This window comes from Sapajus apella, unplaced genomic scaffold, assembly GCF_009761245.1.
Source record: "Sapajus apella isolate SASKATOON/1434 unplaced genomic scaffold, GSC_monkey_1.0 scaffold18, whole genome shotgun sequence".
In the NCBI taxonomy this organism is placed as follows: Eukaryota; Metazoa; Chordata; class Mammalia; order Primates; family Cebidae; genus Sapajus; species Sapajus apella.
This window is the reverse complement of record NW_022436958.1, coordinates 23562576-23575832: the sequence shown is the minus strand read 5'-3', so window position 1 is coordinate 23575832 and position 13257 is coordinate 23562576. Positions and strand designations below refer to the sequence as shown.

The 13257-nt window shown below is 36.8% G+C and overlaps 1 protein-coding gene across 7 annotated transcripts in view; it reads left to right on the top strand.

Annotated features, from left to right (window-relative positions):
* PLA2R1 (phospholipase A2 receptor 1) overlaps positions 1-13257 on the top strand; it is a 138534-nt gene that overhangs the window by 57603 nt on the left and 67674 nt on the right. For all 7 annotated transcript variants that reach the window (XR_004271332.1, XM_032286506.1, XM_032286504.1 and 4 more), the window contains exon 11: positions 3806-3975. Coding sequence is in view for 6 of the 7 variants with exons in the window: in XM_032286506.1 (XP_032142397.1) it covers positions 3806-3975 (170 nt within the window). In the remaining variant the exon portion in view is untranslated. The remainder of the gene's footprint in view (positions 1-3805; positions 3976-13257) is intronic.

Genomic DNA, 13257 nt, shown 5'->3' with positions numbered 1-13257 from the left:
AAAATACAAAAAAAAAAAAAAAAAATTAGCTGGGTGTGGTGTCACATGCCTGTAGTCCCAACTACTCGGGAGGCTGAGGCAGGAGAATTGCTTGAACCCAGGAAGCAGAAAAAAAAAGAATTATTTCCCTATAAAGTTTGATTTTCTAGGTAAGTACACATAAACAAATATTTTATCATTTGTTTTCTTTAAAGAATAACAAACAATTATTACTTTACTGAATCTCTTAGAGATAGCATGCTATTCTGGATCAAATTATAATATAAAAAGCAGTGCCAGACTTGGTGTCTCACACCTGTAATCCCAGCACTTTGAGGCAGGCAGATCACAAGGTCAGGAGTGAGTTAGAGATCAGCCTGGCCAACATGGTGAAACCCCATCTCTACAAAAAAAAAAAAAATTAGCCGGGAATGGTGGCGCACACCTGTAATCCCAGCTACTCAAGAGGCTGAGGCAGGAGAATCACTTGAACCTGGGAGGGGGAGGTTGCAGTGAGCCAAGATCATGCCGCTGAATTCCAGCCTGGGAGACAGAGCAAGACCCTGAAAAAAAAAAAAAATGTGCATATGGCTATTTTTGGTTCCTCAAGTCATAACATTTGAATTAAACAACCTCAGTGAAACCAGACAAAAACGCTAGATATTATAAAACTCTAGAATATTCTCTTATGAATAATTCTAAAACACAGGGCCAGAAAAGACTTTGAAAGGTCATTTGCTGTATCACTGTAATACAGAGTTTCATAACACTTTTAGTGTTTGAAACCAAATACAGAGTGGTAAAGAATATAAAATTAGGTCAGGAGGGGTGGCTTACACCTATAATCCCAGTACTTTGGGAGGCCAAGACAGGAGGATCACTTGTGCCTGGGAGTTTGAGACCTGTCTGGGCAAGATAGTGAGATCCTGTCTCTACAAAAAATAAAAAACAAGCCGGATGTGGTGGTGTGTGCCTGTAGTCCTAGCTACTTGGGAGGCTGAAGTGGGAGGATCACTTCAGCCCAGAAGGTTAAGGCTGGAGTGAGCTGAGATCGCACCACTGCACTCCAGCCTGGGTGACAGAGTGAAATCCTGTCTCCAAAAAAAAGGATGTAAAATGTCCTCCTGCTTCTTCGCAAGTTGGAAACAGACACTCAAGAGATTTCATGCCGTTATCCAGACTTAGGTTTTTTACAATATATTCTTTAGAAGACACACATGTTTGCTGAAATTCTTTCCTAACAGGCCATCTTCTACATTGGACTAGGAAAATTAGAATTCTATTTTGATTAGAAGGCGTTAGGCTTTGATGCATGAGTATTATATGTGACTAAAGATACACTTACCAATTTAAAAAGCAGGTTTCTATTGTTTTAAGCAATGATAAATGGAGATAAAATATCAAATTGGAGTGGACTAAATAAATCTACAATTAATGGGGTAAAAAATAATAATAATACAATACTCAAGGCCAAGTTTACAGGTAACATAACTTCCCTGCATTATCTCATAAATGCCATCATAGAAGCTAATGGAATAGCCAAAAATGGCCCCGAGTATATAACCTGCACAGAAAACAGTTGTCCTGGCAGTAGCACCTGTGGGGCAGCATCTAGCTGATCTCTAACACATCAATTTCAGGATGAAGTGGGGATCCTGGCTATCTATCCACATTGTAGGGCGTGTAATGGGGCTGTGGCTCGCTTTTTCTGTGCCCCGCTGCTCCAGCTCCTAGGGGGAGCATGCAGAAGGGCAGGCTGTGGGCTCCGACCCCACAGCAGCATCTAGGGTTGAGTGTTTACAAGTCCTGAAGCCCCAATGGGCGTGTGTTACAGTGTGCTCTTTCAGTTTAGCCGTCCGTAGGTGTAGGTGGCTCCTGGCAAGGACAGAGAGGGTTTTCTGTATTCCGGGTTCTTGCCTTGGTGTACCGGAAAAAATCAGATTACACGTGGGCTGGGAGAATGGGTGCAGGGTTTTTTGTTGCTTGGTGGTAGCTCTCAGGGAGGAGGATGGGGAGGCCAGCAGCGGGATGGAGCCGGAAGGTGCTATTTCCCTTGAGTCGGGCGCCCAGCGGCGGGCTCTCCTCCCACGCCCTGGCCAAATTCCCACGTCGTTCTTCCCGTCGACTGCCTGCCAGCATCTGCTGGTGCCTGTCATGTGCTCGTCCACCTGTGTGTTCCTCTGCCGCTTGTCACTCTTCCCGCTAGGGTCTGGGTGGGGGTTATGGGCACAGGATGGGGGCGGGCCAGGGTGGTCTTGGGAAATGCAACATTTGTGCAGGAAAACAGAAAAGCTTGTCCTACCTAGGTCCGTGGGCACAAACCAGGGATGGAGCCCTAACCAGGGACCCCGCCTTTCTCCTCCCAGCACTTCTGTATTACCCCTCCTGTGTTACTACTCTGCCTCCGAGGAGGTAGAGAAAAGCAGACCGTGTATTACTGAGAGCATGAACCAACAGAAGTGTAAGGAAACTTACAACACAATGTAGGCAATATTTAGTCTTCTATACGTTCCTTTTGAAGCACATTTATGTAAGATTCTACCGGTATGATCTGGATAAAAAAGAACTTTTCTTATTTCAAATGTGTTCTATTTAGATTATTAATAGAGTATCGGCAGAAAATATTTTCTAAAGCATGATGAAAATTCATATCCCCTGCAAAGATGAGTACCATAGATGCCTAAGACCTCTAAATGTTGCTAATAATATCTGTAAGGCACTTAAAATTTTTACTTCTTTTTATTCTTTTCTCTTTTTATCTTCTATTTCCATTGAGGCTCCTCTATTCATAATGACACCATTGCATTTGCTTCCTTTAGCAAGTTAAGGATGCACGGTAATGGAAAAAACCACCAAAATTGAATGAAAAGGTCTAATTTGCCTTCTCATTAGGTTTCCTGGGTAATGGCTTCAGCCTTTTATTTCCCATTGTCTCAGCAGATATGCCCAGAAGACACCACTGTTTCAAATGTGTTTCTTCTAACTTTATATGTTCTAAAAATAGCTTTTTCAAGATAGTTTCAATTTAGCTGAGAGGTTCAATGCTAGTTAAATTTTAATAGTCATGTTTTCTTTAGTAGGTGTGCATGTGGAAGCATGTATGAGAGTTTTCTAGATCCTGCTTTTGACACATTCATACTGGAAAGGGGGCACTGTCACCAACCATTGAACAGTAATTCATTCAGCTGTTTGGGAAATAGATTAGTGGATGTACTATCTTAGATTCGTTCCTAGGCTTTTACATTTTTCTTCCGTGAAAATGCAGATTTAAACACATTTGAATAAGCTGAGGCCTACCTGTGCTAAGAACACACTGATTTGGGAGACACAAAATTGCTACTTTAATTTCTGTTTCTTTCTCCCCAGGAAAGTGTGGTAGGCGGGTGCATATGAAGTTTCTATTAGTAAATGCTCATTCATAAAAGCATAATATCTTTCCTCCTCCCTCCTACCCACCCTTACCCCATGCATATTGTGGCATGGTGTGTGTGATGTGTGGCCTAATCACAAAACAGCTCACATGGCACTCCAAGAAATGCATTTGGCCATGTGAACTTTACCACCTATGCTTTGAAACTGGAGCTTGAAGAATTAAGCCCCATATGCAGGAGTCATATTCTCCTCACTCATGTATTTCTGGGAATTGCAGTCACATTTGGCATTTATTAGTAATGTTCAGGGTCTTTGGGTGTTTTTCTGCTCCATGTCCTAAATAATTAATGAGAAAGGCTTACTCTGGGGCCATTCTATGCACTTCATTATGTTTTGATGTCATTTTTTATTGCCCAGAAACTTAATATAACCACTTCTGTTTTCCCCTTTTAAGGTTTGAACAGGCTTTTATTACCAGTTTGATCAGTAGTATGGTAAAAACGAAGGACAGTTATTTTTGGATAGCTCTTCAAGACCAAAATGATACAGGAGAATACACTTGGAAGCCAGCAGGGCGGAAACCCGAGCCGGTGCAGTACACACACTGGAATGCTCACCAGCCCCGTGAGTACAGCGTGCTGTACCGCCAACCCTCCCTCACCTCTGGCTCCTGTTTTCTTTACTCCAAATTCCTTCCATCCCTTGGTCCACTTCCTTTTTCTCTTTCTTAATGTTTTCTTAATGCCTATATCAACTACAATAATCAGCACAGGTTCACAGGGGATGACATGTGGCTGATCTTTATGTATTTATTTATTTGGAGATAGGGTCTTGCTCTGTCACCCAGCCTGGAATGCAGTAGTGCAATCTTGGCTCACTGCAGCCTTGACCCCCTGGGCTCAAGTGCTCTTCCCACCTCAATCTCCCCAGTAGCTCCCACAGGCATAAGCCACCACACCCAGCCAATATTTTGTATTATTTGTAGCGACAGATTGGTATTGAACTCCTGGACTCAGGCAATTCTCCTGCCTCAGCCTCCCAAAGTATTGGGATTACAGGCTTGAGTCAAATTGCCTTGCTTGGTGGTCATTTTTAAAAGTATAATCTGTATTTGACATGTTCAAGATATAAATTCATTGCTCAAGACCACGACTGCCTTTATTAGCAGCAAGTCCAGTTTCTCCCTCCTAAAGTCTTTCTCCCCACCTTCACCCCCCACTGTCTAAGAATCTCAAACACTTACTCAGTTCAGAATGGTCAGTTATACTTCAAGGTACAGTGGATGGGCACATATGGGTACATCCAATCAGTTCACAGTCACTGCCTGTGGTACCTTAGCCAGGATTCCAGCGTTAACAGCTCTACTAGTTCATCCTCAGGTGTCTGACTCTGAATCTCAAGGCATGAAACTGTGCCAGGTTGGTCAGTACCAGAAAAGCTGATGGCTTCCGCTGTAGCCTACACTAGAACCAGTCTCTGTGGAACACGTACTTGTATTAAGCTTAGGTCAACAGCCTAGACCCAACACCCCCTGTACTTCAGGGTGAGTTCTTGCTTGCCAGGATCTCGATCAGGGTTATGCCAGAGACAACAGGAAACAGTTACCAAGTTCAAATCTAGAGGAAATGGGTTAGGTGCTCTTCCCTCCCTGAAGGTCCTGAGCTCTTTGTACAAACTAGTCTGTTTCATCCTCAGAGCTCTATATACCATGGTAAAAAAAAAAAAAAAAGTTTGCTAAGCCACAGGGGGAGAGATACTTAGTGGCCTCAAGCTAAAATATAGAAAAGGCTACACAAGCCCTGTTTCTCATAATTATAAAAGTCCAGTCCAAGGTGGTTTGCTAATCTTAACTCTAGACAGTGGTTGGCAAGGCGTCACCGATTTTAAAAATGCAACAATAAAATCATGAATATATTCTCACTATAAATAATGTGACCATATACCTCACTTGCCCAGACCAGTTCTAATTCATGTCTGTTGTCCCAGAGCGATTAACAGCATGTATTTTTACTCCAAATTTTTCTGGTTTGGATGGTAAATTATGTAGATGCTCTAATTATAGAGAAGCATGCTGAGTAAAATGTGGAAGTACTCCATTACATTTTTCTCCTCACTTCCCCAACATCAATATACTTCCCTTTTTAGAAATAACCACTGTTAACTGTTTGGTGTGATCCTGCTGGTGTTTGTCTATGCATTTAAATTCATATATGCACATGTACTTTTTAAATGGATATAAAAATTGCATGTTTCTGTTATTTGCTTTTTTTAACTTAGCAATCTGTCTTGGAGAACTTTCCACATCAATATTTATTAGCCAACATTTTAAACAGATACATAGAATTTCACGATATGTAGGAGTATGTAGGACTCATAATTTGCTTTGCCATGACCCTGTTGAGGGACAATGGGTTAAATTCATTTTCTCTTCTGCTACAAAAGTGTTACAACAGATATCTTTATGTTGATGCTGCTATGCATAAATATGAACATATTGGCCTAAAAGTGGACATCCTATTAAGGCATTATCAGTTTATAAGCTCATCTAACAAAATTTGAGGGTGCCAGTTTTCTCACATTTCTGTCCATACTGAATGTAACAACCTTTTACATTTTTGCCAATTTGATAGAATAAAAAAAAGTTTTATCATTGTTTTAATTTCTACCTTTTAAATTAGTAATTTGAGCAATTGTTCATATTTGTACCATACATCTTGTTTGTGTTTGTTTTGTTTTTCAACTATGTGGTCATATAATTTAGTCACTTTCTATTTTTATTTTGGACACTTTCTATTTTCTCATTGATTAGTGGAAATTTCATTATATTCTAAATATAAATTCTACATGTCTATTTGCCTTTTAATTGATATGCTTTGTCACACATAAATGCTAAACTTTTGTGGTAAAATATGTTTATAGTTTTCATTTTATATTTGCAGATTTTTATGTTTTCTATTGGCTTTCCTCAACCAAAGATTATAAAAATGTAATATTGCATATATGTCAACAGATTATGTTAAATGTGTTGTCTTATATTGTCTTCTAATACTTTTATAGTTTTTTTAAATGTGTAATTTCGATTGATCTGAAGTTTTTAAAAATATATCTAGGAGATATCTCATTTTAATTTTTCTAAATAGTAACCAATTTCAACACTATACACTAAGTCCACCTTTGATCTACTCATTTGAAATACCGTAATAAACATAAATTACATTCTGATTTTCTGTTTCTCTTCCAATAGCACGAACATAATTCAAGCAGTGTGATATTTAAAGAGAGGCAGAAAGAATAGAATCAATGTAGCTGAAAAGAGAGTGGTAATATAAGAATATAATTTCTATTATTCTTAGTTTGCTTGGAGCTCTTTTTCAAAATTATTAATAGATGTTAAATTTTACTCAATACTCTGAATCTGTTAAGATAATCATAAGGTTTTCTCCTTTAATCTCTAATGTGATAAATTGCCTTATAGAAGTAAACCAGCTTTGTACTTTTGAGTAAACTTAACTTAGTGATATGTACTTTAATACATCTCTGAGTTTAGTTTCCTAGTACAAAGCTTCACATACTATAATGTACATAAGGATATCCTGTAGATGTTGAAAAAGTTAAAATTCTGATTAAGTAGATCTGGGCTGAAGTCCAAGAATCTGCAGTTTTTAAAAAGCTCGTGGGTGCTGCCTGTGTTGCAGGTACACAAACTAACCTTTGAGTGGTAAAACATTCATATTAGGTTTATGATTTTTGCAACCTTTTTCATAGGGAGAACTAGTCCATATGTCTTCATTTGTGTACAGCTTAAGCCTCATGATTATGCTAGTTTCACAGAATGGATTAGAGAGTGTTTACTTTTATTCTCTACAGAACTATATAAACGTTTATTAGAATATGCCTCATATTTTATATGGTATATTTTAAAACAACTAATTCAATTCCTGTAATGCTTATAAGACTATCAAGTCTTTCTGCTTCCTTCCAAGTGCTGCTTGGGTTGTATCCCACTAGTAGAATTCTGTAATTTTTCAGTTTAGAATACATTTTAATTTCCAATATGAATATGATTTCAACCCATGAATTATTTAGAAGAGGTGCTTTTCTTTAATTTCCCAAAATACAGGTGTTTCTAGTTCCTTTTGTTGTCAATACCTAATTTAATTGCACTGTGGTCAGGAAATACGGTTTGTTTGGTGCCTGTCCTTTCAAATACAAAGTTGGCCTTATGGCCTTGCATGTGATCATTTTTATTATATATATATTCCATATGTATTTGAAAAGTTTGTATTTTCTGCTTTTGCTACATGAAATATTGCATATATGTCAACAGATTATGTTAAATGTGTTGTTCAACTCATCTATAACCTTGATATTTTTTGCCATTGTGATCTATTAATTACTGAGAGTTAAATATCTACCACTACAATGGTGGATGTGTGATCTTCTCCCTGTAGTTCTGTCGAATTTTTATATTAAATACTTTTTAGGCTATTATATTATTAGGAACATACAAGTTTAGAATTGTGATATCATACCTGTGGTGTCAAAATCGGTATAGCATTGCGAGTGACCCTCTTGTTCTCTCAAAATTATTTTCTCCTTAAAGTTAATTTGTCCGTGAATGTAGCTACAGTAACTTTTTAAAAATTAGTATTGGCCTAGTACATATTTTTTATTTTTTCTAACTTTCAATATTTTTGTGTCCTTTGAGTTAATGTATTACTTATAAACAACATAGAACTAAATCTTTAAAACCCTATTCGCACACTCTTGTCCTTAACTGGAGAGTTTGATTTACTTATATTTTTACTTATATTTTTTTGTGATTATGTATATAATTGGATTTATTTCTTCCATTTTATTATATCCTTTCCATTTATCCTGCACTTTTTAGTCATTTTTTCTCTTCTTTCTTGCTATCTTTTGAATTTATCTTTTTCTCCTTTTCTCATTTCATTCTTTCCCCTTTACTTATCTGGAAGTTGTATTACCTAAATCTATTTTTATTTGTTATACTAGCTATTCAACATGCATTCTTAACAAAATGAACAATATCAAAAGTTATTCACCATCTTTGCTTTCATATTTTAAAAGATTATATTTTGATATTGCTGTCTAGTTTAGAAAATTCTGAACTGTTTCATTTCTGTTAGCCATTATTTTGTTGTTATTTTTGCAATGAATATTTGTTTAGATGTATCTATACACTAGCGTACCATTCTTTCTGTGATCTGGGACACCTTCAGTTTCACATCCTTTTCATTAGACTCCCTCAACCTGAATAGTTGGTTTTACACAAATCTGGAAATTTTTCAAGCATTATCTCTTCAAATATTGCCTCTCCCCATTCATTCTAATATCTCCTTTTATTATTCCAATTACTCAGTCTCTCCTCCATGTTTGTTGATATTTTAAAAATATTTTCTACCTCTCGGTTTCTCAAGGATGTATTTTAAATAACTTCATGAATTATTTCTGTTCAGTGATTCTCTCTTCAGCCAGATCTGTTCTAATTAAATTTTACTTTTTAGTTTTCAGTGTTAGGTATTACATTGTTTTCATTTCCAGAAAGTCTATTTCTGTTTTAAATTTGTGTTTGTGGCTCTTTGTAGTCACTTCTTTCCTACTCATATTTTTAAGATTCTCTTTTATTTCCTTAAACATATCCGAGTTATTTTGTATTTGGTTTCTAATAATCTCATACCAGAAGTTTTATGGGTCTGTTTCTGAATCTCATTTCTTTCACTTTGTGGGTTTTGCCTGGAGCTACTCATTTTTCTTTGTACTTTATTTAGGAGGGTTCTCTCACCCCTAGGTTGAAGTTGGGCTCCTTCAGTGAAAATTACCATTTGTTTTCACCACTCAGTTTGAGGCACTGCCAACTAAGGACCACTTTAAATACTCTGAGGTTTTGTTGAACACATAGGTAGCATGATTCAATGACTAACCTGCATGAAGTTTGGGTTGTAATCACAAATTCTTTAGAAAGTTTTTTTCTTTTCTTATTATTCACTGCAACGATTGACAGAGACAAGGTTCCTTAAAACAACTGAGTGAGTTTATTCTCATGTACGCTTAACAAAGGTGGCCAATTTGAGATCCTATTTTATGCAGGTTTCTTCTATTAGGCATTTCACTTTGTATATCTCTTAGGCCTCATCCCCTTTCCCTCAAAATCTCCATGCAACTATCAAAGTAGATGCTCAAGGTCTCCGGGATTATAAAGAAACCTTTAGAGTAAATTCCACTAGGCAGGTAGTTTGGCTTCCACGGTTCATACTTTTACTTCATTTGAGAGCTCTACAGATTTGTTTATTTTATGCTATACATTTATAAAGATGTTTTCAAAATGTTTTATCCAGCATTTCAACTAGTTCGACTGAAAGAATCTTTTAGAGTACCAAATCTGCTGGCTGTTTCTCGTAGCATCATTTATTTTAACACATGAGATTTTAGGATGGAGAAGAGAGAAACACATATATTCAGTCTATTACCCAATCTTTGAGATGTCTCCCTTTGTGTTTTTTTTTAAAAAAAATTTCTTTTATAACCCTGTTGCATAATTAAAGTCATTAATTTAATAAACTTTCATAAGGCACTTGTATGACAAGGGACAATTAAAAATTACCTAATGTACATGCCTTTATGCTGCTATAATCTGGGAGTGGTGATAGCAAATACAATAAATAACGTGTATATAGATGTCTTAGTCATTCCCGCTGCTACAACAAAATATCACATATTGGGTAATTTATAAACAACAGAAATTTGTTTCTCACAGTTCTAGAGGCCGGAAGTCCAAGATTAAGGTGCTAGCAGATTCCATGCTGCTGAAGACCTTCCTGCAGCGCCCTCACATGGTGGAAGGACAAAAGAGCAAAAAGGGACTAGGACACTCCCTCAGCCTCTTTTATAAAAGCACTAATCCCATTCATGAGGATGGAGCTCTCATGACTTTATCACTTCCCAGAAGGCCCTGCCTCTTAATACTATCACACATGAATTTTGGTGGGATAAATTACATTCAAACCATGGCAACAGGAAAATATGTGGTGAGTGTTGTAAGAAGTATAAAATAAAGTACTCTAATAGTTAAATGAAGGGAGGATTAATTCCCATTGAAGTTATCATAAAAATTCAGGAGGAAGTGGCCTTTCCCCTGGAATTAAAAATGTCTGAAATATAGTAGGATTTAGCGGTTAAAGAAAAAGAATTTTCTCAGCAGGAGCAAATATATGGGGCAACTTTGAGAAATTTTAGGAGCACTATGTAATTAGAGAGTAAGATAGATGGAAAAGAATTCAAATCCTGGCTATGTGATCTCAGGGAAGCTACTTAATCTCTCCATTTCTCAGTTTCCTCTTCTTTAAAATAAGGGCAGTAATAGTATCTACCTCACAGAATTGTGAAAATTAAAAGAAATATTACATAATTATTGTAAATAATTTATAATTAATTGTAAATAATTTATAATAATTTATAATTAATGATTTATAATACATTATAAATAATTGATAAATATTAGCCTTTCTTATTGCAGAGAAGTAATGTGCAAGATTTTACCTGAAGCTACAGACAGTGACATCGCTAGCCTATTAGGGTTCCTAACCCATACATTCTAAGATGTAGGAGCTATTCTGTGCTGGGCCAGCCACCCATGTGAGCACCCTGGGAAACCATGGAGCTTTAAAGGAAGGTTTGATTGTGGCCTACATGCTTACATTTCTCCAACACTTATGAGCCAATGTTATTTGTTTTTTTAAAAATTCCTTTGGACCTCCTGAAATTAGAAGAAAGAAAAAAGGGAGAGATCAAAGAAAGTCAGTTTACAGTTACATTATCTCTGTTAAATACATGGTTTAGAACTTTGTACTTTTGAAGACTTCCAGTTCCCAGTCCAGCAGATAAGAAGCTTAGAAGTTGCTACATCATCCTAATGAGTAAAGAGCTGAAAAAACTGAAAAATCAACAACTCTTCTTAGATCCATCACAAGACAAACCACTGCCGCCCAAAAGTGGAGAAATAGGAAGATACAGAGAATCAAATCACAACTTTCTGGAGCAGAAACCCACGAGCAGAAACCTCCAGAAGAACCAGTGCTGGGAGAGGAACGTCTGAACTGTCATTGATAAAATTGCTGGAAGCTCAACACAGACAACTCTGAGGGTTAAACACTCCAGGGGACCCAGTCACAGGAGATTCCCAACTTTTGTGAGTTCTATCTCCAGGTGATGTATCAGGCTATCACAGTAAAATATCAGAGAAAAATCCCCTAATGCTTCCAGCAGAGGGAGAGGAAAAGGAACTATTTTGAAATAGAGCAAAGCATTCTTTTCTTAACAGGGCCCCACCTCGGGAGAGGTTATTTTACTAGAGACTGCCGCTGGAGTTTTATCAGAGCCTGACTTATCCAGAGGAAGGGAAATCTGCAACTCCAACCAGCTCTATCCTTTCACATGATGAAAAGGAAATACCCAGCTCCAGCTCTCTAGCCATCCTGTCCCACCAAGCAGGGAAAAATAACTGAGAAGCAATCACTGATCAAGGGTGAAGTCCAGGAACACAACCTCACCAAAAGGCTGAGACCCAATTGTAAAATTGTAGAACACTTCCCCTCCTCCCACACCTTACCATTCCATTGCAGAGGGCTGTTTATTGCAGTTTCTTTTATCTAGTATATTACATCCACTTTTCAACAAAAATATTACAAGACATACTAAAAGGCAAGGAACAGAGTTTAAAGAGACTGAACAAGCATCAGAGCCAGTCAGCTATGACAGGAATGTTAAAATTACCAGACAAGCATTTTTTTTAAACTATGATTAATATGCTAAAGGCTTTAATTGGAAAAGTAGACAACATGCACGAACAGCTGGATCCTGTAAGCAGAGAGGTGGAGCGTCTAAGAAAAAAAAAAAAAAAAAAGAAATGCTAAAGATAAAAAACACCATAACAGAAATGAAGAACGCTTTTGATGAGCTTTCAGTAGACTGGACGCAGCTGAGAAAAGAATCTCTGAGCTTGAGTATATGATAATAAAAACTTCAGAAACTGAAAAAGAGGAAAAATACTGAAACAGAGCAGAATATTCAAGAACTATGGGACAGCTATAAAATGTATAATGGGAATATCAGAAGGAAAAGAAAAGAAATAAAGGAACAGAAGCAATATTTGAAGCAATAATAAGTAAGAATTTTCCCAAGTTAATATCAGACACCAAACCACAGACACAGGAAACTCAGAGAACACCAACCAGGATAAATGCACCAAAAACTACATACCGGCATATTGTAGCCAAACTTCAGAAAATAAAAGGTAAAGAAAAAATCTTGAAAGAAGCCAGTGGGGGAAAAAAAAAAAAACACCTTACCTATAGAGGAGCAAAGATAAGAATTATGTCTGACTGCTTTTCAGAAATCATCCAAGCAAGAAGAAAGTAGCATGAAATATTTAAAGTGCTGAGAGAAAAAAAAAACCCCACCAACCTAGGATTCTATACTCTGTGAAATTATCCTTTAAAAATGAAGGAGCATTTTTATCAGATTTTATCTGATTTTTATCAAACGAAAATTCAGGAAATTTGTTGCCAGTAGACCCACTTTGCAAGAAATATTCAAAGAAGTTCTTCAGAGAGAAGGAAAATGATATCGAAGCTCAGATCTATATAAAGAAAGAAGGAGCATCAGAGAATAAGTGAAGGTAAAAGAAAAACTTCTATTTTCCTTATTCGTAACTGATCCAACACATAACAGTATGTTTAAAATAATAGCAGCAATATATTCAGACACAGATTAGATAGATAGATGATATATAGATAGATACATGATTGACAGATAGATCTTAGATAGATAGCTAGATAGATAATGTATTTGCTTTTATACAAATGAAATGAATGACAGAGATGATGC